We start from the raw sequence: 27,965 nt of genomic DNA on the forward strand, positions 1-27,965 counted from the left end.
ACACATCGTAATCACCCAAAGTCCACAGATTACATTAGGGTTGACTCTTGGTGTAGTACATTCTATGAGTCTAGACAAATGCATAATGACATGTACCCATCAGTATAATAAATATCATATTGAGCCTTTTCACCACCCTAAGAATCCTCTCTGCTCTGTCTATTCATCCCTTCTTCTCTTCAACCCCTGGCAACATTGATCTTTTTACTATTGCCATAGTTTTGCCTTTTCCAGAATGTCATATAGTTGGGGATATATATGCAGCCTTTTCAGACTGGCTTCTTTCACTTAGTAATATGCATTTAAGGTCCCTTCGTATCTTTTTGTGGCTTGATAGCTCATTTATTTTTAGTGCTGAATAATATTCCATTGTCTGGATGAATCATAGTTTATTTATCCATTCATCTACTGAAGGATATCTTGGTTGCTTCCAAGTTTTGGCAATTACGCATAAAGCTGCCATAAATACCCATATGCGGGTTTTTGTGTGGACAGGTTTTCAACTCCTTTGGGTAAACGCCAAGAAGCATGATTTCTGGATTATATGGTAAATATATGTTTAGTTTTGTAAGAAACCATCAAACTGTCTTTCAAAGTGGCTGTGCCATTCTACACTCCCATCAGCAATGAATGAGAGTTCCTGTTGCTCCACATCCTCACCAGCATTTGGTGTTGTCAGTGTTCTGGAATTTAGCCATTTTAATACGTATGTGGTGGCATTTCACTGTTGTTTTAATTTGCATTTCCCTGATGACACATGATGTGGAGCATCTTTTCATGTTTGTTTACCATTTGTGTACTTTCTTTGGTGAGGTGTCTGATAAGGTCTTTCGTCCATTTTTTAAAATTTTATTTTGTTTTTAATTGACACATAATAATTGTATACATTTACGGGTACAGTGTGATGTTTTGACACATGTATACATTGTATAATGATCAAATCAGGATAATTAGCATATCTATCACTTCAAAAACTTCTCATTCGTGATAAGAACATTCAAAATCCTCTCTGCTAACTATTTTGAAATACACATTATTGTTAACTATAGTCATGCTATTGTGCAACAGAACACCAGAACTTATTCCTCCTATCTAATTGTAACTTTGCACCATTGGCCAGCCTCTCCTCATCCACCCTTTCCACCCTTTCTCCCTACTCTCCTCAGCCTCTGATAACCGCTATTCAACTCTCTACTTCTATGAGATCAATGTTTTTAGATTCCACAAATGAGTGAGATTATGCAGTACTTGTCCCTCTGTGCCTGGCTTATTTGACTTAATATAATGTTCTCTAGACTCATCCATGTTGTCACAAACAACAGGCTTTTATTCTTTTTTATGAAGGAATGGTATTCCATTGTGTATAAATACTACATTTTAAAAATCCATTTATCTATTGACAGACACTCAGGTTGATTCCATATCTTGGCTATTGTGGACAGTGCTGCAATAAACCTAGGAGTGAAGATATCTCTCCAACACACTGATTTCATTTCCTTTGGATATATACCCAGTAGTAGGATTGTTGGATTATATGGTAGTTCTGTTTTTAATTTTTTGAGGAACCTTCATATTGTTCTCCATAGTGGCTGTACTAATTTGCATTCCTACCAACAATGTAAGGAGGGTCCCCCTTCTCCACCTCCTCACCAATATTTGTTATTTTTAAAATCTTTTTTATAGTAGCCATTATAACTGGGGTGAAGTAATATTTTATTGTGGGTTTGATTTGCATTTCTCTGATTAGTGATGTTGAGTATTTTTTCACCTACCTGTGGCCATTTGTATGTCTTCTTTTGAGAAATGTTTATTCAGCTCTTTCAAATTATTCATTTTTTCCCTATTGAGTTGTTTGAGTTCCTTATATATTCTGGATATGAATCCCTTGTCAGATGCATAGTTTACAAATATTTTCTTCCATTCTGTAGGCTCTCACTTCACTCTATTTTTTTTTTTTTTTTTGAGACAGGGTCTCACTCTGTTGCCCAGGTTGGAGTGCAGTGGTGCGATCATGACTCACTGCAGCCTTGGCCTCCTAGGCTCAAGTGATCCTCCTGCCTCAGCCTCCCATGTAGCTGAGACCACAGATGCATGCCACCAGGCCCGGCTAATTTTTGTATTTTTTTTTTGTAGAGATGGGGGTCTCACCATGTTGACCAGGCTGGTCTGGAATACCTAGACTCAAGTGATCCTGCTGCCTTGGCCTTTCAAAGTGCTGGAATTACAGGTGTGAGCCACTGCACCTGGCCCACTTCATTTTTTTGATTGTTTCCTTTGGTGTGCAAAAGCTTTTTGGTTTGATAAAATTCCATTTGTCCATTTTTGCTTTTGTTGCCTGTGCTTTTGGGGTCTTATTAAAAAAAAAATACTTGCCCAGACCAATGTCATGAATTGTTTCCCTTATTTTAAGTCAGGGTCTTGCTCTGTTGCCCAGGCTGGAATGCAGTGGTATGATCATGGCTCTTTGTAATCTTGAACGCCTGGGCTCAACGGATCCTCTTGCCTCAGCCTCCTGGGTAGCTGGAACTACAGGCATACACCACCACTCTAAGCTAGTTTTTCCAAAAAGTTTTTTTTTGTAGTGGCAGGGTCTCACTACGTTGTCCAGGCTAGTCTTGAACTCCTGACCTCAAGTGATCCTCTTATTTCAGCTCTCAAAGTCTTGGGATTACAGGCGTGATCTACTGCACCTGGTACTTGTTCCAGATTTTAGAGGAAAAGCTTTCACCTTTTCCTCATTCAGTATGAGTTAGCTGTGGGTTTGTCATATATGGTCTTCATTGTGTTGAGGTACACTCTTTCTGTACCTATTTTGTTGAGAGTTTTTATCATGAAGTGATGTTGAATTTTATTGAATGCTTTTTCTGCATCCATGAAGATGATCATATGGTTTATGTCTTTAATTCTGTTAATGTGATGTGTCATGTTTATCGATTTGCATATGGTGAACCATCCTTGCATCCCTGGGACAAATCCCTCTTGATTATGCTAAATGATCTTTTTGATGTGCTATTGGATTTGGTTTGCAAATATTTTAAGGGTTTTTGCATCTATGTTCATCAGAGATATTGGCCTATTTTTTTTTTTTTTTTTTGTGAGACGGAGTCTCGCTCTGTCGCCCAGGCTGGAGTGCAGTGGCAGGATCTCAGCTCACCGCAAGCTCCGCCTCCCGGATTTATGCCATTCTCCTGCCTCAGCCTCCCGAGTAGCTGGGACTACAGGCACCCGCCACCTCGCCTGGCTAGTTTTTTGTATTTCTTTTTTTTTAGTAGAGATGGGGTTTCACCATGTTAGCCAGGATGGTCTCGATCTCCTGACCTTGTGATCCGCCCGTCTCGGCCTCCCAAAGTGCTGGGATTACAAGCTTGAGCCACCGCGCCTGGCCGGCCTATAGTTTTCTTTTTTATTGTGCCCTTGTCTGGTTTTGGTATCAGGGTAATGCAGGCCTTGTAGAATGAGTCTGGAAGAGTTCTCTCCACTTCAAGTTTGTAGAGTAGTTGAGAAAAATTGGTATTAGTTCTTCTTTAAATGTTTGGTAGAATTCAGCAGTGAATCTATGAGGTCTGGGGCTTTTCTTCAATGGAAAACTTTTCATTACTGATTCAATCTCATTACTCACTGTTGGTCTGTTTAGGCTTTCTATTTTTTCATGATTCAGTCTTAGCAGATTGTATATATACAGGAATTTATCCATTTCTTTTAAGTTTTCCAATTTGTTGGCATATAGTTCTTCATAATAGTTTATAATAATCCTTTGTATTTTGTGGTATCAGTTGTAATGTCTCCTTTTTAATCTCTGATTTATTTGAATCATCGCTCTTATTTTCTTAGTCTAGCTAAAAGTTTGTGATTTTGTTTATCCTTTCAAAAAAACAGTTCTTTTTAGTTCAAGACCAGCCTGACCAACATGGAGAAACCCCATCTCTACTAAAAATACAAAATTAGCCAGATGTGGTGGCACATGCCTGTAATCCCAGCTATTAGGGAGGCTGAGGCAGAAGAATTGCTTGAACCCGGGAGATGAAGGGTGCGGTGAGCCGAGATGGCGCCATTGCACTCCAGCCTGGGCAACAAGAGCGAAACTCCATCTCAAAACAAACAAAACAAAACAAACAAAAAACAGACAAAAAAACTAGTTCTTTTTTAATAGAACTTTTATATGTGTGTGTGTGTGTGTGTTTTGTTTGTTTGTTTTTTAAAGAGACAAGGTCTTGCTCTGTCACCCCAGTGGTATAATCATAGCTCACTGCAGCCTCAAACTCCTGGGCTCAAGCAGTCTTCCCACTTCGGCCTCCCAAGTAGCTAGGACTACAGGTATAGGTGTGTGCACCACACCTGGGTAATTTAAAAGTTTTTTTGTAGAGATGGGATCTCACTATGTTGCCCAGGCCTGTCTCCAACTCCTGGCCTCAAGCGATCCTCCTGCCTTAGCCTCCCAAAGCATTGTACTATTTTTTTTAGCCTCTATTTCTTTTATTTTTATTCTGATCATTACTATTTTTTTCCTTCTACTAATTTTGGGTTTAGTCTATTCTTGCTCTTCTAGTTCCTTGAGGTGCAATGTTAGGTTGTTTATTTGAGATCTTTCTTTCTTCTTTTTTGATGTAGGCATTTATTGCTATAAACTTCCCTCTTTTGCTGTATCTCATAGGTTTTGGTATATTGTGTATCCATTTTCATTTGACTCAAGAAGATTTTAAACTTCATTTTTAATTTCTCCATTGACCCATTGGTTGTTCAGGAGCATGTGGTTTAATGGTGTTCTCTGAGCTTCCTGGATCTGTGGTTTAGTATCTGACTTTAAGAAATTCTCAGTCATTATTGTTCAAATGTTTCTTCTGTTTCTTTCTTTGTTTTCATTCTGGTATTCCCATTACATGTAAGTCATACCTTTTGTAGTTGCCCCACAGTTCCTGAATATTCTGTTCTGGTTTTTTTTTTTCCAGTCTTTTTTCTCTTTGCTTTTTCAGATTTGAAAGTTTCTATTGATACATCCTCAAGCTCAAAGATTCTTTCTTCAGCCATAAGTCTACGAATAAGTTCATCAAAGACATTCTTCACATCTATTACAATGTTTTTGATCTCTAGTACCTTTTTTGATTCTTTCTTAGGATTTCCATCTTTCTGTTTACATTGCCCATATGTTCTTTCATTCTGTCTACTTTATCCATTAGAGCCTTAGCATATTAATCATAGTTGCTTTAAATTCTGCGGTCTGAGAATTCCAGTGTCTCTGCCATGTCTAGTTCTGATGCTTGCTCTGTCTCTTCAAACTGTGTTTTTTGTCTTTTAGTATGCTTTTTATAGTTGTACATGATGTTCCAGTCTAAAGGAGCTGCTATAAGCAGGCCTTTAGTAATGGGTGGTAAGGGATAGAGGGAGGGGAAGTATGATTAGGTCTCAGTCTTTTAGTGAACCTATGCCTCTGGACTGTGAACTTTACAAGTGTCCCTCAGTTTTTTCTCTCCCTACTTAGGTGGGACAGGATGGGTAGAGTGGGCTGAAGTTGAGTATTTCCTTTCTGCTACATTGAAGGACACAGCTGGGTGTAGTTTGGTATTTCCCTTCTTCCAGGTCATTTAGACTCTGATAAAATCCCAGGAGGTTAGGGGTTAGGTTCTGTTTAACTAGTTTCTCCTGAGTAACTACCTGTTAGGGTAGTTTCTTTATACCTGTTAAGAACAGAGTGCTCTGGTATATTTCAAAATGGTTCATTTTTCCCTCTCCCTGTCAGAGGCATGAGGGAATTTTCCCCTGATGTTCACTATGAGAACTTGGTTGAGCTCCTGGAGGTAAAACTCACAAAAGCGTGGAGTGGTAGGATCATAGTTCAGTGCAACTTTGAACTCCTGGGCTCAGGCCATCTTCCTGCCCCAGCCTCTCAAGTAGCTAGGACTATAGGTGCACACCACCAAGTCAGGCTAATCTTTATTTTTTGTGGAGATGGAGTCTTGCTAAGTTGTCCAGGCTGCTCTTGAACTTCTCGCCTCAAGGTGATCGTCCTGCCTTGGCCTCTCAAAGTGCTGGGATTACAGGTGTAAGCCACAATGCTCATCCTCTCCTAGAATTTGAGACTTGTCCACACCTAGCCAGTAGCCATGTCAATGACAGTTTCCTATTCTAGCATTGGCTCCTGTGGAGGTTTCTGTTCCAGTATGTTGTGATTCTCTATATTTGTCTGGTTGTCTCTCCCATTTTGGAGGCAACAGTTTGCCCTGTGACCTCACTTCTAAGGGATCTAAAAAAAATATTGTGGATTTTTTAGTTTGTTAAGCTTTTTACTAGTTGTTAGAATGGAGTGGCAACTTCCAAGCTCCTTACATGAAGAATTGGAAACCAGCAATCCCACACGATTATTTTTTGTCTTGTCTGTTTGATCCCTGAGGTTACAAGAGATCAAAACTGTCTTAACTCGCACTTGCTCATGTGCCCAATGGTGTATCCAGCCACGCCCTTATTTATATTTTTAAGATTGGCTCAGTCTGGCACTCTTGCATTTGCACACTTGCTAATCCCGAGAAAATTTACTCAATTTGATGCCAAGATTTGGCAAAACAACTGTAAATTCCTAAGAGTACCAAGGTAAACATAATACAGCTACCAATGTAGGCAGTTTAACATTTGCTTTACAATTTCCAAAACCCCAGAGGCAGATGGCATATTCAGATTTTATTTTGATTTCAGTTTTTCCTTATAATTCACTTCAGTCTATGTTTTTAGAGCTCTTCTCTATAACTATCTCTACATTAAGAACTGTACAGGTTATAGGAAGAAGAGAAACATGTCCTCTGCCTGTAGTGAGCTGAAAATCTAGCTTTGAATATTACATCCAGAGTGAATTAAAGAGAGAACAACGTAAGGATGATAAACAATGACCTATATGGACTGAAATCAGAACACAGCTTGGAGTCAGTCCTAAAGGCCAGCATCACTTACCTCCAGGGAGGTATAGGTCAGAGCTGCCCTTGTGGTCACATGTGTGCTGTATTGTTTGAATTGCTGGAGCCCATCTTCTACTGCCAGCCGCAGAGAAGCGCCTTGTGATCTGAAACAGCCTTCTCTCTGTAACATGCGGAGCTCTGAAATGCAGGTCTGCAACCTAGGAAAGTTCCCTTTCACTTGCTGCAGAGAAAAATGAATCAAAGACACAAGTTTTTAGGGACCAGGTTTCAGATTAATTGGCAGTCTAAATTTATTATAAATAATTCCTCAGCAGTTCCTTCCCTTCCTGAAAATTTGTTTATTTGACCAACATCTACTGAATGCCTACTGTGTTCTAGGCACTGCACCAAAATCTTCCCTACACCAGAGGAAGGAAAATTTGCAGCCATAAAGGTTTTGATTATGTAGAGTTACCAGAAACATGAAAGGAAGTGTTTTAACTCATTCACTCACACAAAGGGAAATCCAGTTGTGTGACTACTTAGTTTTACTTTGGGGTGACCTGCAAACTGCAGGCCAGACAGTGTTCACCATAGACTTTATCTTCATTTCTTAGTTAGTCTAGGCACCAAAAGCTTCTCTATTTAAAAATGATGTTTTCCCAGAAGTGAGAATTTTGATGTGGTTGATCACTTCAGAATTCATACGTCCTATCTGATACACTCTTTAGGATAACTTCAGTAAAGAAGAGATACTTGGGTTAGTCTGCAGTCAGCTTAAGGAGCCAACATGCTAACCTAGACAAGCAACCTTTTGGTTCTCCTCATCTACCTTTATAAGAACTTGCTCTTACGAGTCAACTAATTTAATCTGATACTAGATCAATGTTACTTCTCCTAAGGATATATGCATTTTGATAAATGTGGACTGAAGATTTGTGACATCATTTGAAGGGATTCCATGCATCAATAGTAGTGGAGGGTGAGGAAGAATTACATTTTGGGACGCGGACAGCTTCCTGACCAAAGAGCAGAACTGAGTGATATCTGCAATGCACATAAAATCCATGAGCATGAGCTGTAAACCTGCCAGAATACAAAGATGGCTTAAGTCACCCCCTTCCTGGGCTTAGCTCCACAGTTGCTTACATTCTTCTCTCCCCAAGTCTTTGGGGTGAAAACACAAGAAATTGGATATAATGCTTGCACAAAGAAAACTCGTAATGTAGATAGGAAAATAAGAAAACTGAGAAAGAAATGAGAAGAAATCACACCACAGGTGTAGCCTAGTAGGCTTTAAGCACTTCTTCTCATGTACCCCCTAAAAGAATCTGAAAAACAATGTACCCCCTTATACATTTTTAAGTGAACATCTATATTTTAAAATTCCAACTTTATAAGTGGTTGCTAAGGATGTAACTTCCAGCATATTTTAAATATCAACATTTAAAAATAAAAATATAATATAACTCTTCAAAACAGTGCAATTGAATCTAAATGCCATGGTGATTTGATACTTACCATTATTCAATGTTAAAAGTACATGAACAAGCTCTTTTTTTCCCCAAGAGATAGAAATTTACATTGTTCCTTTTTCTCCTTGAACCCATATTTCCATTTCACTTTCCCTGAGAGTTTTATCATAATGTAAAAGAAATTTTATGCTTGGCAACCTTTTATTGATTATCCCATCATACTTCTCTGCATCAAAAATAGCTATATTTTGCAAGAGTTCTAAATTTCCTATGAGCTTAAGCTCTGAGGGGCACTCTAGATTGAGTTATTATTAGAATTATCATTCATATACAGTTTATTAAAACAACATGTATATACCAATTTCAAGAAATAATTATTGGCATTAAACATAGCTTTAACTGGAAATGTTCCTCTTGATAATTGGAAATGTTCCTCTTAATGGCATAGACAGGCTGGGCTCTTCTTTCAATTAGCTCAGGTTTGTGTGAATAAATAAAATAATTACTGCTCAAATGATACAACATTCAGTATCAATTTTTATTCCTATTTTATTTATTTGGTGGCCAAAATGTGTTGAGCTTATTGCATCACTGTAAACAGAGAAAAATCTTGTTTTCTCTTGACCAGATACCCAAAAGGCTATAAAAGAAATGTAACTTAACTCCAATTTGAGAATATGTACTAAAAATTTTAAGCCTCACCTTGGTATTTTTAAAAGACTAAATGTGATACCCTACAAGGCATTTCCATGTCATAAATTCATTCTATTACATTTTATATATAAAAATGCTGCACATTGTTCTAATTATGTGTCTGCAGTTGTACTGCAACTATAGAACAGTCACAGAATGATTCACAATGGCTGGAATCTAAGCCTTACTTCTCAGTGATCAGGGCAGTCCAGCCTGGTGATGCCATATAGGGTGTCATTATTAGATGACACCTAGAACCAGCCACAACTTCAGACTAAGCTTGTCTGTGTCTACAATTGTGATGACATATTACTATGGATTTAACAATAAAAATTCCAAACTAACGCAGGAACAGAAAACCAAATACTGCATGTTCTGACTTATAAGTAGGAGCTAAATGATGAGAACACATGGACACATAAAAAGGGACAACACATACTGGGGCCTGTCAGAGGGTGGAGTGTGGGAGGAGGGAGAGGACCAGGAAAAATAACTAATGGGTAGTAGGCTTAATACCTGGGTGATGAAATAATCTGTACAACAAACCCCCATGACACAAGTTAACCTATATACCTGCACATGCACCCTTGAACTTAAAATAAAAGTTAAAACAATTCATACCATTTGTTTTACGAGTATCTGGGGAAAAATAAGCAATTATTCCATTTTATGTCCTTCTCATGTTTTAAAATAAGCAACGTCCTATATTTCTATTACCTAAGGTTCTGAGGTAAAAACATTATAATAAATATACATATCCTTGAAAACTCTTAGCAGTTCTAGTGTTTAATACTCCCACTTCTTTGGCAATGTCGAATCTGCAAACTGACTGCTCAGTCTGGGCACATGTCAACCATAGAGAATGTGCAGGTCCCGTGAATTTCAAATGGTTCTCTGGAGTAAAGTAAGATATTGACCCATATTTTAAAGCTAACAGCAAACATTTAACCACAGGAACCAAGGACTCAAATTTGAAGCTACCGTCTTATTCTGATTAGCCTCTATGATGATATGGCTGGGGGAAATCTAGTAGCAAGTGAAGGTCAGGAGAAGATGTGGTACAAGGAAGGCAAGTGGGTAAGCGATATCAAGTGAGAGATGGGTAAAGGAATTCCATGATCACGGATGTAATCAGCAGCCAGAGTAACGGACCTGTCTGCCCCGCTCTGCAGAGGCCTCATATGGAGCTCCCACCCCACATGCAGACAGTTCACTCCAGGCCAAGAGTGCTCAGTTTGCAGGGCCATGCTCTCCCACCAGACACTATTTGTACCTGTCAAGTGCCACCAATTTAAACTGAAAATGCAAGTCAGTGAATCATCTCTGTGTGAAGAAAAAGAAACAGAACAGAGGAATGTTTTTAGCAGGTGAAAACCTAATGCTCTTCAGACTGTAGCAGGGCCTTTGAACACCTTCAGTCACAACAGTAGCTTCTGAGGTGTGGGTGTTGTGGGTCAGAAACAATCATCGATCCTCAGACCTCCCTTGCACAGCTGTTTCCAGGCACTTCTGTCAAAGTCAGCAACAGTAAGTGTGAAGGGGATTTTATAGTTTATCCTTAACTGTAATTAACAGTTGGATTGCTGTCATGTTGCAAAATGACAAGTGCACTTGACAGATTAGTGTCTTTTCAAAAATCAATTCTTAGAAACTTCTATATCCTGAAAGTTCACAGGTGCAAATGTGCCAAACCCCAAAGAAGTCTTCAAAATGTTTCTGAAAGGCAAGGTCCCTGGTTAAGAGCTCAGTGGAAATCTAGCTGTCATTGTTCAGTCTTACAGCTCTTGTCTGAGTAGATTTTCTTGTCTTTGGGGAAAAGCGTCATTTCCTCTGCCACTCTTGTGACAATGTCTTCATCTATAGCAGGACCATGGGTCCTCATCTCTGCCTTCATGCATATTTTCACATGTCTGTACTTCACTGGCAGAAAAAATGTAAAGTAATTGATTAAGGTTCTGTTGATCAGTCCATTGCACCACAGACCACTGTGCTTGCTACTGAAGACTATCAGACAGCACAGGTTCCAGGTCCTCAGCTAAATGTCTTCTCTCTTTCCTCCTACCCATCAAAAGTCAAGAGCTATCTCAGTTATGAGGTCCCTGCCTGTGTTTCTGGGAAAGATGAAGATGGCTTTTTGGTAAAAACCTTTTGGTAGTGATCTAGAAACAGACTGATTGTGTTGATAACCCTGGGGGTGGAATTTATCCATCTTGTCAAATATGAAAACAGCTGGAACATGCACTCATATTACCATGAATCCACTTCTGAAATTGGTCCTAGACCAACCACAAAAGATGAAATAGGATGGGGAGGCTCAAAGGACGCTCTGAGGGAGCAGAAACATATGCTGCTCTTCATGCTCTAAAAGACTTAAGATCAGAGCTCCCTGGGGAAGAACTCTAGGAAACTGCACTCTCACTTCCATTCAGTGGGTAACAGTTTTTTTCAAAACTTTATCTATACAAAGTTGAAATTGGCAGAGAGATAGATGCTAAAATGCAAGGAAGTTTTTTTCTAACTCAAATGACATGTTAAATGTGACTTTGTAAAGGTATAAGAGACACAAGATACATAAATATTTATCATTCACTGTTAACTAATCCATAGTGTTCATCTCACTGTGAACTGCAATCTCAAGTTAATATTACCAGACATACTGAGGAATAAGGAACTAGATTAAGACTTGCACAGTGCCCAAGACCAATGCCTTGTACTGATGGAATGAATGAAGGAGTTGACCTAGGTGACATTTCATGAAAAGCATTTGTTCTGACACATTCTTGGAACAAACAAAAAGACACCCAAGCGACAAGCTCTCAACCCCATAATGTAAAAAGGTGATCAGGAAACTCCCCCAGACACATCCTTATTTATTTTACTATATTTCTAGAGATTTATGGAAAAATGTGAAAAATAAGAAAATTATTCCTGATTTTGGCAGTCTTCTCTATCTTACAGTTTGTGTGGCAAATATTCACTTTTACTTCTTTGTTAAGTTTCTGTTTCTTATTTCAGTCCCCACCTAATAGTGGGAATATTAACCTTGACAAGGACGACATTCATTTAAATGAGAATGAACCCTCCTAGATAATGTAATATAAATTAAATGTGTAAAGAATATCTGAAAAGGAGAAACAGTGTCAATGTTCAGTTCTTTGAGGTTGTCTTTGAAGAAAGCAATGCCAAGGACTCGAAAGATGAGAGGATCAAAGAGAATAAAAGGAGTTTAGGAGAAAAAAATTCCTCTAATCTACATTGCAACATGCAGAGGCAAGGCTGAGGCTGCATCATAAGTGGAGAGCATTAAATGACTCCATGCCCAAACAACCTGCTGAAGAGTGCTCCACCTAACACCAAGTGCTCTGCTGGGAATGTTGAGTGCATTCATTCATTGCAGAATGTGACTACCATGTAAACTGGGAGTTGAGAAATTTGGGTTCAAGTGTGCCTTAACTCAATGGAGCCTGGGGCTATTGAAATGCAAAGAAAAGAGAAGCAGAGGCCAGAGTTAGTGCAGTTAGACCAGTCCAAATGGCCTGTGAACAAGATAATACTGGGTTCTCCTGCCTGGTACAGTTTTATCTTTTGCTCATGAGGGAAGTACAGAATTGGTACAAATAGGTGGACAGTTACTCTTCAGGCCTTTTGAGTTAAGATGTTCAGCCACAATTTGGCTGACAAAATTCTTGCTTATACCAGCTCAGCCATGTAAGGAAAGAACTAGTGGTTTCTAGGGATTTCTGTTGCTTCTGAAGCCAGTCAGTGCCTTGAGAATCACTTTCATGGCAACATGCTGTCCAATCAGCTTCTCCTTCAAAGTCAGCCTTGAGGGTTCTAAAAGCCAGCTCCAGAATAGAGAAACACACCCTAAAAATGCAAAAGAAAGGCCGGGCGCAGTGGCTCACACCTGTAATCCCAGCACTTTGGGAAGCCGAGGTGGGCGTATCACGAGGTCAGCAGATCGAGACCATCCTGGCTAACATGCTGAAAACCTGTCTCTACTAAAAATACAAAAAAAAAAAAAAATTAGCCAGGCGTAGTGGTGGGCGCCTGTAGTCCCAGCTATTCCAGAGGCTGAGGCAGGAGAACGGCATGAACCCGGGAGGTGGAGGTTGCAGTGAGCAGAGATGGCGCCACTGCCCTCCAGCCTGGGTGACAGAGCAAGGCTCTGTCAAAAAAAAAAAAAAAAAAGGGCACCAGAAAAGCAGCACTTTCCCAGCTGGCAAAGTGAGAGGTACAGATTAACAAGTGATCCAGCAGAGCCTCTGTGCAATATGGCAACCACTAGCCACCTGTGGGTATTATCTGAGACGTGGCTACTCCAATTGAAGGTTTGTTGTCCATGTAAAATACACACAAGGCTTTGAAGAGTAGCAAAAAAGATAATATTGGCCATGTGCAGTGGCTCATGCCTGTAATCCCAGCACTTTGGGAGGCCAAGGCGGGCGGATCATGAGGTCAGGAGATCGAGACCACATCCTGGCTAACTTGGTGAAACCCCGTCTCTACTAAAAATAACAACAACAACAATAATTAGCCAGGTATGGTGGCAGGCGCCTGTAGTCCCAGCTACTCCGGAGGCTGAGGCAGGAGAATGGTCTGAACCTGGGAGGCGGAGCTTGCAGTGAGCCGAGACCATGCCACTGCACTCCAGCCTGGGAGACAGAGCGAGACTCTGTCTCAAAAAAAAAAAAAAAGATAATATTGGCTGGGGGTGGTGGCTCAAGCCTGTAATCCTGGCACTTTGGGAGGCAGAGGTGGGTGGATCATTTGAGGTCAGGAGTTCGAGACCAGCCTGGCCAACATGGTGAAACCCCACCTCTACTAAAAAAAAAGAAATACAAAAATTAGCCAGGTGTGGTTGTGCACACCTGTAATCCCAGGTACTTGGGAGACTGAGGCATGAGAATCACTTAGATCTGGGAGGCGGAGGATGCAGTGAGCTGAGATCGTGCCACTGCACTCTGGCCTGGGCCACAGAGTGGGACTCCATCTCAAAATAATAATTAAAAAAGATAATATTGGGGGCACACCCAACATGGCCGAATAGGAACAGCTTCAGCCTCCAGCTCCCAGCGTGAGTGACACAGAAGACAGGTGATTTCTGCATTTTCAACTGAGGTACCGGGTTCATCTCACTGGGGAGTGCCAATCAGTGCTGGTCAGCTGGTGCAGCCCGACCAGCGAGGGCTGAAGCAGGGCAAGGCATCGCCTCACCTAGGAAGCACAAGGGGGAAGGGAATCCCTTTTCCTTGCCAAGGGAAACTGAGACACACAACACCTGGAAAATCGGGTAACTCCCACCCTAATACTGTGCTTTACCAAGGGTCTTAGCAAACGGCACACCAGGAGATTATATCCCACACCTGGCCTGGAGGGTCCCATGCCCACAGAGCCTCCCTCATTGCTAGCACAGCAGTCTGAGATCTAACTGCAAGGCGGCAGCGAGGCTGGGGGAGGGGCGCCCGCCATTGCTGAGGCTTAAGTAGGTAAACAAAGCCTCCAGGAAGCTCGAACTGGGTGGAGCCCACCGCAGCTCAAGAAGGCCTGCCTGTCTCTGTAGACTCCTCCTCTGGGGACAGGGCATAGCTAAACAAAAAGCAGCAGAAACCTCCGCAGAAGTAAATGCCCCTGTCTGATAGCTTTGAAGAGAGCAGTGGATCTCCCAGCATGGAGGTTGAGATCTGAGAACGGACAGACTGCCACGGAGGTTGAGATCTGAGACCAGACAGACTGCCTGTTCAAGTGGGTCCCTGACCCCTGAGTAGCCTAACTGGGAGACATCCCCCACTAGGTGCAGATGTACACCTCACACCTCACATGGCAGGGTACACCCCTGAGATGAAGCTTCCAGGGCAAGAATCAGACAGCAACACTCACTGTTCAGCAATATTCTATCTTCTGCAGCCTCTGCTGCTGATACCCAGGCAAACAGGGTCTGGAGTGGACCTCAAGCAAACTCCAACAGACCTACAGCTAAGGGTCCTGACTGTTAGAAGGAAAACTAACAAACAGAAAGGACACCCACACCAAAACCCCATCAGTACATCACCATCATCAAAGCCCAAAGGCAGATAAAACCACAAAGATGGGGAAAAAGCAGTTCAGAAAAGCTGGAAATGCAAAAAATCAGAGCGCATCTCCCCCTCCAAAGGGACGCAGCTCATCACCAGCAACGGAACAAAGCTGGACAGAGAATGACTTTGATGAGTTGAGAGAAGAAGGCTTCAGTCGATCAAACTTCTTAGAGCTAAAGGAGGAACTACGTAACCAGCGCAAAGAAACTAAAAACCTTGAAAAAAGAATGGATGAATGGATAACTAGAATAATCAATGCAGAGAAGACCTTAAAAGCACTGATAAAGATGAAAACCATAACACAAGAACTACGTGACAAATGCACAAGCTTCAGTAACTGACTTGATCAACTGGAAGAAAGAGTATCAGCGATTGAAGATCAAATGAATGAAATGAAGCGAGAAGAGAAGCATGGAGAAAAAGCAGTAAAAAGAAATGCTCAAAGCTTCCAAGAAGTATGGGATTATGCGAAAAGACCAAATCTACGTCTGATTGGTGTGCCTGAAAGTGATGGGGAAAATGGAACCAAGTTGGAAAACACTCTGCAGGATATCATCCAGGAGAACTTCCCCAACCTAGTAAGGCAGGCCAACATTCAAATTCAGGAAATACAGAGAATGCCACAATGATACTCCTCGAGAAGAGCAACTCCAAGACACATAATTGTCAGATTCACCAAAATTGAAATGAAGGAAAAAATGTTAAGGGCAGCCAGAAAGAAAGGTCGGGTTACACACAAAGGGAAGCCCATTAGACTAACAGCAGATCTCTCAGCAGAAACTCTCCAAGCCAGAAGAGAGTGGGGGCCAATATTCAACATTTTTAAAGAAAAGAATTTTCAACCCAGAACTTCATATCCAGCCAAACTAAGTTTCACAAGTGAAGGAGAAATAAAATCCTTTACAGACAAGCAAATGCTTAGAGATTTTGTCACCACCAGGCCTGTCCTACGAGAGATCCTGAAGGAAGCACTAAACATGGAAAGGAACAACAGGTACCAGCCATTGCAAAAACATGTCAAAATGTAAAGTCCATCGATGCTAGGAAGAAACTGCATCAACTAGCGAGCAAAATAACCAGCTAATACCATAATGACAGGATCAAGTTCAAACATAACAATATTAACTTTAAATGTAAATGGACTAAATGGTCCAATTAAAAGACACAGACTGGCAAACTGGATAAAGAGTCAAGACCCATCAGTTTGCTGTATTCAGGAGACCCATCTCACATGCAGAGACACACATAAGCTCAAAATAAAGGGATGGAGGAAGATCTACCAAGCAAATGGAAAACAAACAAAAAAAAAAAAGCAGGGGTTGTAATCCTAGTCTCTGATAAAACAGACTTTAAACCATCAAAGATCAAAAGAGACAAAGAAGGCCATTACATAATGGTAAAGGGATCAATTCATCAGGAAGAGCTAACTATCTTAAATATATATGCACCCAATACAGGAGCACCCAGATTCATACAGCAAGTCCTTAGAGACTTACAAAGAGATTTAGACTCCCATACAATAATAATGGGAGACTTTAACACCCCACTGTCAACATTAGACATATCAATGTGACAGAAAGTTAACAAGGATATCCAGGAATTGAACTCAACTCTGCACCAAGCGGACTTAATAGACATCTACAGAACTCTCCACCCAAAATCAACAGAATATACATTTTTCTCAGCACCACATCACACTTATTCCAAAATTGACCACATAGTTGGAAGTAAAGCACTCCTCAGCAAATGTACAAGAACAGAAATTATAACAAACTGTCTCTCAGACCACAGTGCAATCAAACTAGAACTCAGGACTAAGAAACTCAATCAAAACCACTCAACTACATGGAAACTGAACAACCTGCTCCTGAATGACTACTGGGTACATAACAAAATGAAGGCAGAAATAAAGATGTTCTTTGAAACCAATAAGAACAAAGATACAACATACCAGAATCTCTGGGACACACTTAAAGCAGTGTGTAGAGGGAAATTTACAGCACTAAATGCCACAAGAGAAAGCAGGAAAGATCTAAAATTGACACCCTAACATCACAATTAAAAGAACTAGAGAAGCAAGAGTAAACACATTCAAAAGCTAGCAGAAGGCAAGAAATAACTAAGATCAGAGCAGAACTGAAGGAGATAGAGACACAAAAAACCCTTCAAAAAAAATCAATGAATCCAGGAGCTGGTTTTTTGAAAAGATCAACAAAGTTGATAGACCGATAGCAAGACAAAGAAGAAAAGAGAGAAGAATCAAATAGACGCAATAAAAAATGATAAAGGGTATATCACCACTGACCCCACAGAAATACAAACTACCATCAGAGAATACTATAAACACCTCTATGCAAATAAACTAGAAAACCTAGAAGAAATGGATAATTTCCTGGACACTTACACTCTCCCAAGACTAAACCAAAAAGAAGTTGAATCCCTGAATAGACCAATAGCAGGCTCCGAAATTGAGGCAATAATTAATAGCCTACTAACCAAAAAAAGTCCAGGACCAGATGGATTCACAGCCGAATTCTACCAGAGGTACAAGGAGGAGTTGGTACCATTCCTTCTGAAACTATTCCAATCAACGGAAAAAGAGGGAATCCTCCCTAACTCATTTTATGAGGCCAACATCATCCTGATACCAAAGCCTGACAGAGATATAACAAAAAAGAGAATTTTAGACCAATATCCTTGATGAACATCGATGTAAAAATCCTCAATAAAATACTGGCAAACCGAATCCAGCAGCACAACAAAAAGCTTATCCACCAGGATCAAGTGGGCTTCATCCCTGGGATGCAAGGCTGGTTCAACATACGCAAATCAATAAACGTAATCCAGCATATAAACAGAACCAAAGACAAAAACCACATGATTATCTCAATAGATGCAGAAAAGGCCTTTGACAAAATTCAACAGCCCTTCATGCTAAAAACTCTCAATAAATTTGGTATCGATGGAACATATCTCAAAATAATAAGAGCTATTGATGACAAACCCACAGCCAATATCATACTGAATGGGCAAAAACTGGAAGCATTCCCTTTGAAAACCGGCACAGGGCAGGGATGCCCTCTCTCACCACTCCTATTCAACATAGTGTTGGAAGTTCTGGCTAGGGCAATCAGGCAAGAGAAAGAAATAAAGGGTTCAGTTAGGAAAAGAAGAAGTCAAATTGTCCCTGTTTGCAGAGGACGTAATTGTATATTTAGAAAACCCTATTGTCTCAGTCCCAAATCTCCTTAAGCTGATAAGCAACTTCAGCAAAGTCTCAGGATACAAAATCAATGTGCAAAAATCACAAGCATTCCTATGCACCAATAACAGACAAACAGAGAGTCAAATCATGAATGAATTCCCATTCACAATTACTACAAAGAGAATAAAATAACTAGGAATACAACTTACAAGGGATGTGAAGGACCTCTTCAAGGAGAACTACAAACCACTGCTCAATGAAATAAAAGAGGACACAAACAAATGAAAGAACATTCCATGCTCATGGATAGGAAGAATCAATATCTTGAAAATGGCCACACTGCCCAAGGTAATTTACAGATTCAATGCCATCCCCATTAAGCTGCCAATGACTTTCTTCACAGAATTGGAAAAAACTGCTTTAAAGTTCATATGGAACCAAAAAAGAGCCCGCATTGCCAAGACAATCCTAAGCCAAAAGAACAAAGCTGGAGGCATCACACTACCTGACTTCAAACTATACTACAAGGCTACAGTAACCAAAACAGCATGGTACTGGTACCAAAACAGAGATATAGACCAATGGAACAGAACAGAGCCCTCAGAAATAATACCACACATCTACAGCCATCTGATCTTTGACAAAACTGACAAAAACAAGAAACAGGGAAAGGATTCCCTATTTAATAAATGGTGCTGGGGAAATTGGCTAGACATAAGTAGAAAGCTGAAACTGGATCCTTTCCTTACTCCTTATATGAGAATTAATTCAAGATGGATTAGAGACTTAAATGTTAGACCTAAAACCATAAAAACCCTAGAAGAAAACCTAGGTAATACCATTCAGGACATAGGCATGGGCAAGGACTTCATGTCTAAAACAACAAAAGTAATGGCAACAAAAGCCAAAATTGACAAATGGGATCTAATTAAACTAAAGAGTTTCTGCACAGCAAAAGAAACTACCATCAGAGTGAACAGGAAACCTACAGAATGGGAGAAAATTTTTGCAATCTACTCATCTGACAAAGGGCTAATATCCAGAACCTATAAATAACTCAAACAAATTTACAAGAAAAAAACAAACAACCCCATCAAAAAGTGGGCAAAGGATATGAACAAACACTTCTCAAAAGAAGACATTCATACAGCCAACAGACACATGAAAAAATGTTCATCATCACTCGCCATCAGAGAAATGCAAATCAAAACCACAATGAGATACCATCTCACACCAGTTAGAATGGCAATCATTAAAAAATCAGGAAACAGCCGGACACGGTGGCTCAAGCCTGTAATCCCAGCACTTTGGGAGGCCGAGACGGGCGGATCACGAGGTCAGGAGATCGAGACCATCCTGGCTAACACGGTGAAACCCCATCTCTACTAAAAAATACAAAAAAACTAGCCGGGCGAGGTGGCGGGTGCCTGTAGTCCCAGCTACTTGGGAGGCTGAGGCAGGAGAATGGCGTAAACCCGGGAGGCGGAGCTTGCAGTGAGCAGAGATCCGGCCACTGCACTCCAGCCTGGGCGACAGAGCGAGACTCCGTCCAAAAAAAAAAAATCAGGAAACAACAGGTGCTGGAGAGGATGTGGAGAAATAGGAACACTTTTACACTGTTAGTGGGACTGTAAACTAGCTCAACCATCGTGGAAAACAGTGTGGCGATTCCTCAAGGATCTAGAACTAGAAACACCATTTGATCCAGCCATCCCATTACTGGGGATATACCCAAAGGATTATAAGTCATGTTGCTATAAAGACACATGCACATGTATGTTTATTGTGGCACTATTCACAATAGCAAAGACTTGGAATCAACCCAAGTGTCCATCAGTGACAGACTGGATTAAGAAAATGTGGCACATACACACCATGGAATACTATGCAGCCATAAAAAAGGATGAGTTCGTGTCCTTTGTAGGGACATGGATGCAGCTGGAAACCATCATTCTCAGCAAACTATCGCAAGAACAGAAAACCAAATACCTCATGTTCTCACTCATAGGTGGGAATTGAACAATGATTCACTGCAGCCTCAAACTCCCAGGCTCAAGCAATTCTCCTTTCTCAGCCTCTGGAGTAGCTGGGACTACAGGCATGACCCACCACACCTGGCTAATTTTAAAATATTTAGTAGAGACAAGGTCTTGCTATGTTGCCTAGGCTGGTCTCGAACTCATGGGCTCAATTGAGCCTCCCACCTTGCCTCCCGAAGTGTTGGGACTATAGGCGTGAGCCACCACACCTGGCCTATAATTTAAAAAATTAGATAATGGAATCAGCAGGCATAGTATTATCTCATTTATTTAAAATGTAAGTCTTTTCTCTATCATCTATCTATAGGGTTGTCTTGAAATAGGTTGACACTCATATCATTGTTGGAGAGATTGGTCACAAAGGCATAGGATGGTGCTAGATCAGCATAAGTCAGTATTAAAGTAAAGGTGAAGAGGATTTCAGAGGCTGTAAAGCTGTGGCACGTTCTAGTTGGTTATCAGAAAGTCAAGTTAGAGAAATAACGGATAAAAAATTGATAATATTGGGTAAACTCCAGGAATCAGTAGACATATATTGTTGACCTAGAGCACTTGAGTATGGCTAATACTTGTTGAACATCATGTAAATGCCTTGGCTTGACAAAATCTTCAAGAATTCTATTTCTGGGCTTTCATACATGAACTTTTTTGGGTTATCCTATAGATAATATGGCCCTAGGCAGTTAGGATAACTTAGATTGATGTTTCATTGGAGGTCAGGTCAAGAAACCAGAATGCAGTTTAGGGAGGGGATTAAAAATATTTAAAAAGAAAATCAGAATTCCCTTTATAAAAAATAAAATCTTACAAAGACTCCTTATATAAAAATTGGCATTTTATCAGCATAAATGTATTAATATTTATTTATGTATTTTGAATACATACATTCGTAGGATTTGAAATTCAAAAGGATATGTAATTTTATCATTTTTCTTCCCTAAATAGAATTGATGGCAATACTTTTCTGTATCTTGCTTTTGTTGATTATTGTATTTGAGCAATCATTTCACATCATTATAGAGTATTCCATTAATGGATGAACCGTGATTTTATGTAACCAACCCCCTATTAACAGACATTCAGTTTGTTTCCAATCTTTTGTTACAGCAAACAGTGCTGAAATAAATAATCTTGTACTTATTTTGCACATGTGCAAATACATATGTAGGATAAGGTCCTGGAAGTGAATTTGTTACGTTAAAAGATATGTAAATTGTGATACTGTCACCAAATTGCCCCCTATAGAAATTATGTCAATTTATACACTGACAAATGGCATATAAGCATGCTTATTTCTTCAAATTCTCGTGACAATGTGTCATAGAAAATTTTTGCCAATCATATAGGTGAAAAGTGACATCTCTGCATATTTGAATTTCCTATTACTATGAATGAGGTTGATGTATTTTCATGTCTCAATGTCATTTATATTTTCTTTTCTGAAAACTGACTGTGTATATCCATCCTCATTTTCTTTTTCTTTGTTTTTTTTTTTTTTTGAGATGGAGTCTCGCTCTGCCGCCCCGGATGGAGGTGCAGTGGTGTGATCTCGGCTCACTGAGAGCTCCACTTCCTGGGTTCATGCCATTCTCCTGCCTCAGCCTCCCGAGTAGCTGGGACTACAGGCGCCCGCCACCATGCCTGGCTAATTTTTTGTATTTTTTTAGTAGAGATGGGGTTTCACCTTGTTAGCCAGGATGGTCTCGATCTCCTGACCTCGTGATCTGCCCGTCTTGGCCTCCCAAAGTGCTAGGATTACAGGCGTGAGCCACCGTGCCTGGCCCATCCATCCTCATTTTCTATTGAGTTATTCAATGTTTTTTTCTTACTGAGTGGTAGTTTTCTACGTATGTAGAAAATTAACCCCATGTGATATGAGAAGCAAATATTTTTCCTCATATTGTTATTTATCTTTAGAATTTGCATGTGTATTCTTTGCCAAGCATACATTCTGTTTTTATATATTATTAATCTTTTATTTTTAGATTTTTTTGGTTTTATATTATGCTTAGAAAAGCCATTCCTATTCTTTTTTTTTTTTTGAGACAGAGTCTCACTCTGTCGCCCAGGCTGGAGTGCAGTGCCCGGATTCAGCTCACCACAAGCTCCGCCTTCCGGGTTTACGCCATTCTCCTGCCTCAGCCTCCCAAGTCGCTGGACTACAGGCGCCTGCCACCTCGCCCGGCTAGTTTTTTGTATTTTTTAGTAGAGATGGGGTTTCACCATGTTAGCCAGGATGGTCTCGATCTCCTGACCTCGTGATCCGCCCGTCTCGGCCTCCCAAAGTGCTGGGATTACAGGCTTGAGCCACCGCGCCCAGCCCATTCCTATTCTTATATTATTTTCTCCCCATGGTCTGTTTATTAATTATTAATTTACTGCTTCTCAACTCCAAATTCATCCTTCAATACATGCTCTGTGATAAATTCCTTTAAGCATTTCTGTTTTACAGTGAGCACAATGTTAAGTTTTCTTAGTAAAGGGCACTGGAGGGACATGAAGAGGCTCTTCTGTTGTTACATGCAGCACACTGTGGGTCAGCTGTGGGGTGTAGGGATATCTAATGGTCACCCATCCATGCATTCAGAATTCATAGTCTTTCAGTGACTTCATAGCCCTGCCTGGCCTAGTAATCACCTTTCTGCAGCCCTTTCAACACGGACACCATATGATTCAGGCCTCTTGCCTGTACTAATGCCTAATTCCCTTTGCTCACTTGTCCCTCCCCGTGAGAAGTTTGTCTCCTGTGGCCATCTCAATGCTACTGCTCTTCCAACATGTAGAATACACATTCTGGGCATCCTGCCTGCATTCTCTCTGCATGACTGTATACCCAGCCATCACTGTAGCTCACCTATCACTGGAGAGTAGCTTCCTGCTTTCCCAGTAACTGTAGACCAACTTTAGCCTTGACAAACCAGTGAACTTCTCTGCCATCCAGTGGGTTACAAACACACATTCTGCAATTTGGTGTGAACCCCAGCCTCGGGAAGGGAGTCCTCTTTTCAAGTTTGACTTTCCTTAGGATCTCTCCCTTAGCCCTAGGGTACCATATAAATTCCTTTATATCTAATAGGTAATCTATTATCATAGTTTAATATGTTAAGCTATATTTCAGTTTTTTTTTTTTTTTTTTTTGAGATAGGATCTTGCTCTGTCACCCAGGCTAGAACGCAGTAGTGAGGAAATCATAGCTCACGACACGGGGCTCAAGGGATGCCCTCGCCTCAGCCACCTGAGTAGCTAGGATTACAGGTGCAGGCCACCATGTCTGGCTAATCTTTTATTTTTAAATTTTTTGTAGAGATGAGGTCTCACTATGTTGCTCAGGCTGGTTGTGAACACCTGGCCTCAAGCAATCCTCCCACCTTGGCCTCCCAAAGTGCTAGGATTACATGCATGAACCAACATGCCCAGCCTGTATTCAAGCTTTTTACACAAACTTTCCTTGTTTAAATCACTGTGGTTTGTTTCCTGATTATACTCAGACTAATACAATCTGTTCTAGTACTTGTATAGTTTATTTTTATACTTTGCTCCATCAGGAATCTATGCTGGTATATGCTGTGAGTATGGATCTAGCTTTATTTTTCCCATATGGCTATCCAGTTGATCCAAACATTTATTAATAGTCTTTTTCCCAACTCATTTTAAATGCTATCTTTATATATTATATATATAATATCTATATATTAAGTTCCTACATGTATTTTTTTAAATGAACTTTAAATTGTATTCCATTACAATCTGTCTTTTCAATCTCCAGTATCGCATTGTGTTTAATATCTGATAGGAATAGTCCCGGGATATTTTTTCTTTTAAAATTTGAACTTTAGCAGCAGAATGTCTAGTTCTCCTGTTGGAAATTTTATAATTTTTGGAAATTGCATTACATTTGTACATTAGGGATAATTGACATCTGAGTCTTCCCAAGAACTAATAATTTTTTATTTGTTCAAGTCTTTTTGTGTGTGTGTTTCTCAATAGTATTAAACAATTTTTTAATTGGCAAAAGGAAAACTGTATATACTTATGATGTATAACATTATTTTTAATGTAAATATAACAATAGTATTTTAAGTCATACAAATCTTGCATATTTATTGTTAATTTCTTCATAAGTATTTGATCATTTTGGTTATTGTGATGAAAAATTTTCTTCCATTATAACTTTTAACTTGTTGCTCTTAGACATATAAAGAGTACAAATATCTGCTGATTTTGTTGTGGATTATTTTATCGTTTCAATAATTGCTTTCCCTGCTTTCCCAGTAACTGTAGACCAACTTTAGCCTTGACAAACCAGTGAACTTCTCTGCCATCCAGTGGGTTACAAACACACATTCTGCAATTGTTTCAATAATTGAAACAATAATTATCGTTTCAAATAATTTCCTAGTTGATTCTCTTGGGTTTTCTGGATACATAATCAAATAATCTGCAAATAACAATTTAATCTCATCTTTTCTCATTTCATACCCTAATTTCTTTTTCTTGTATCATTACATCAATGAAAATCTCCAGAATACTTCTATTTTTATTTTTATTGTTTTAGTGGTAAAAGATAGATTTTATTAGCTCAAGGTCCACTGAAGAGCTTTCAGGAAGTTCTAAAGAAAAATCTGGCCATCTTTTCTGTAAAATAAATAGAACAGCAGGAATCTCTGGGTATCCCTTAAACATAAACTATGATGATTCCATTCATATTACCTGGGCTATAAGTAAATGAATTCTTAACAAATAAAAATAACATTTTAGAAACTAGTTAATACTAGTTTCTAATACTAGCCCTAATTTGGTTTTCACTTGCTTGTATTTGTCTAAGAAATTTCTCCATGAAGTACATATTAAAATCTAACAATTATTTCTCATTTACACTTAAGTCAGTACTCACTCTTACCCTGGAAGCAAAACTTACTTCTGAAAATAATCTACAGAAATAATATGTAAACACATAGAGCTTTGAGATAGACTAAGAACAACCTCCTATGTTCTATGGATCAAAATGCAAAGGTCTCCATTATATATGTAAATAAACTCTTTCATTAATTTGGGATATATTGATATTACATGACCATGTGCATACCTATGACACATACATACACTACAGAACAAATCTTGACAATGTTTCTACTGCCAATATACTTTCCAATCCCAACTGCTGGAAAGGAAATAAAAACAAAACGAAAACTACTTTTCCTTTCTATAAATAGTTTTTAAGTGGAAAAACAAAGCCAACCATCCTCATCGAGATATGGACTAAGCTCCAAAAAGTTCAGAGTCAAGAATCTGTTCAGTTGTTCCCCAATGTAACAAAGCACATAAGCTTTCTCTATTCAGGAAGCTTCTCTGATCATCTCCAGTGTTTTGTCTTAAAAACTGCTTTACAAGATATGAGGTAGCCATGTTGGTTAAATTCTTTCTGCTGCCCACCTTACACCTGATGTAACCATATAGGTTGGCATCTGGTAGCACTATACCCATAATAACCACTGCTAACCAGTTTACCCTGAAGGAGAACAGGGCACTAAAGGCAAATATCACCCAAAGCACTGCACAGGCTATAAGTCCCAATCAAAAGATTCTTGATTCAGCTTCTGACACAGTTTTATTCTCTTGAGAGGATGCCTTTCTAGATTCAAACACCCAATGGCTCTTTCCATCTTCATCTATGTGACTCCACCAACATGGACCAACCATTAGTCTACCTGTGACATTCTTTGCTGCCCAAAAGTCACATGACAACAAGATAATTGTCATCATACAGGCAATAAAGCTGCTGCTGAGTAACTCACAGAGAAGACAGATGATGAATGAAGGTAGACTGACTTGAAAGAGTAAGTGGAAAAATGATACCACTGAATATCTGATTTTTGGATTTTTTTGGTCTATCAGTTGTCTCCTCTTCTGTATCAAATGGTGAAACATCTGCGGTGTCATCGTTACTATCCTACTGCTTCAAGGCCCAGAATACTTCTAAATAATGGTGATGATACTGAACTTCCTTATCTTGCATGGGAATGTCTTTAGTGTTTTTCCAGTAAGAACAATACTAACTCTTGAATTGAAAAAGTATTATGCTAAAGAATAGCTATCTGTTTCTGTTTTATTAGAGTTTTTACAAAACAAAATTGGATGTTGAAGTTTATCAAATGCTTTTTCAGAAGTTACAGGGATGAACATGATCATGTTTTTTCTCCTTAGATATGTTAACATAGTAAATTATATTAATAGATTTCCTAATATGAAATCATATTTGAATTTTTGGTATATAATTCTTTTAATGTGGCACTGGATTATATTGCCAATACAGGTTGAACATCCCTAATCTAAAATTCTGAATTTGAAATGTTCCAAAATCCAAAACTTTTTGAGGGCCAACATGAGGCCATAAGTAGAAAATTCTACACCTGATCTCATGTGATGGGTTACAGACAAAACTCTGTTTCGTGCACAAAATTATTTTAAAAATATTGTATAGGCTGGGAATGGTGCTCACGCCTGTAATCACAGCACTTTGGGAGGCCGAGGCGGGTGGATCATGAGGTCAGGAGTTTGAGACCAGCCTGACCAAGATGGTGAAACCCTGTCTCTACTAGAAAATACAAAAATTAGCTGGGTGTGGTGGCGGGCACCTGTAATCCCAGCAATTTGGGAGACTGAGGCAGGAGAATCGCTTGAACCCAGGAGGCGGAGGTTGCAGTGAGCCGAGAACACGCCACTGCCTGGGTGACAGAGCCTGGGTGACAGAGCAAGACTCTGTCTCAAAAAACAACAACAAGGCCGGGCGCGGTGGTTCAAGCCTGTAATCCCAGCACTTTGGGAGGCCGAGACGGGCGGATCACGAGGTCAGGAGATCGAGACCATCCTGGCTAACACTGTGAAACCCCGTCTCTACTAAAAAATACAAAAAACTAGCCGGGCGAGGTGGCGAGCGCCTGTAGTCCCAGCTACTCCGGAGGCTGAGGCGGGAGAATGGCGAAAATCCGGGAGGCGGAGCTTGCAGTGAGCGGAGATCCGGCCATTGCACTCCAGCCCGGGCGACAGAGCAAGACTCCGTCTCAAAAAAAAAAAAAAAAAAAAAAAAACAACAACAAAAATGTATAAAACTACTTTCAGATGGTGTATATAAGGTATACATGAAACCAATGAATTTCATGTTTGGACTTGGGTCCCATCCCTAAGTCATTGTGTACATGCAAATATTCCAAAATTCAAAAAAATCCAAAGTCTGAAACACTTCTGGTCTCAAGTATTTTGGATAAGAGATTCACAAACTTTTTTTTTCTTTTTTTTTTTTTTTTAAGACAAGTCCTCGCTCTGTTGCCTAGGCTGGAGTGCAGTGGCACAATCATGACTTACTGCAACTTCAACCTCTGGGGCTCAGGTGATCCTCCTGCCTTATACTCCTGAGTAACTGAGACTACAAGTATGCACCACCACGTCTTTTAAAAAACTTTTTTGTAGAGATGAGGTCTCACTATGTCGCCCAGGCTTGTCTTGAACTCCTGGGCTTATGTGATCCTCCTTCCTTGGTCTCCCAAAGTGCTGGAATTATAGGCATAAGCCACTTCACCAGGCTGGTATATAGGTAT

The 27,965-nt window shown here is 39.9% G+C and overlaps 1 protein-coding gene and 1 pseudogene across 2 annotated transcripts in view; both read right to left on the bottom strand.

Annotated features, from left to right (window-relative positions):
- M1AP (meiosis 1 associated protein) overlaps positions 1-27,965 on the bottom strand; it is a 96,795-nt gene that overhangs the window by 51,601 nt on the left and 17,229 nt on the right. For both annotated transcript variants that reach the window (XM_023188046.2, XM_023188047.3), the window contains one exon: positions 6,937-7,122. In XM_023188046.2, coding sequence (XP_023043814.2) covers positions 6,937-7,122 — 186 coding nt within the window. The remainder of the gene's footprint in view (positions 1-6,936; positions 7,123-27,965) is intronic.
- LOC111523452 lies at positions 25,945-26,310 on the bottom strand (annotated as a pseudogene).

The sequence above is a fragment of the Piliocolobus tephrosceles genome, chromosome 15 (assembly GCF_002776525.5).
Source record: "Piliocolobus tephrosceles isolate RC106 chromosome 15, ASM277652v3, whole genome shotgun sequence".
Taxonomy (NCBI): domain Eukaryota; kingdom Metazoa; phylum Chordata; class Mammalia; order Primates; family Cercopithecidae; genus Piliocolobus; species Piliocolobus tephrosceles.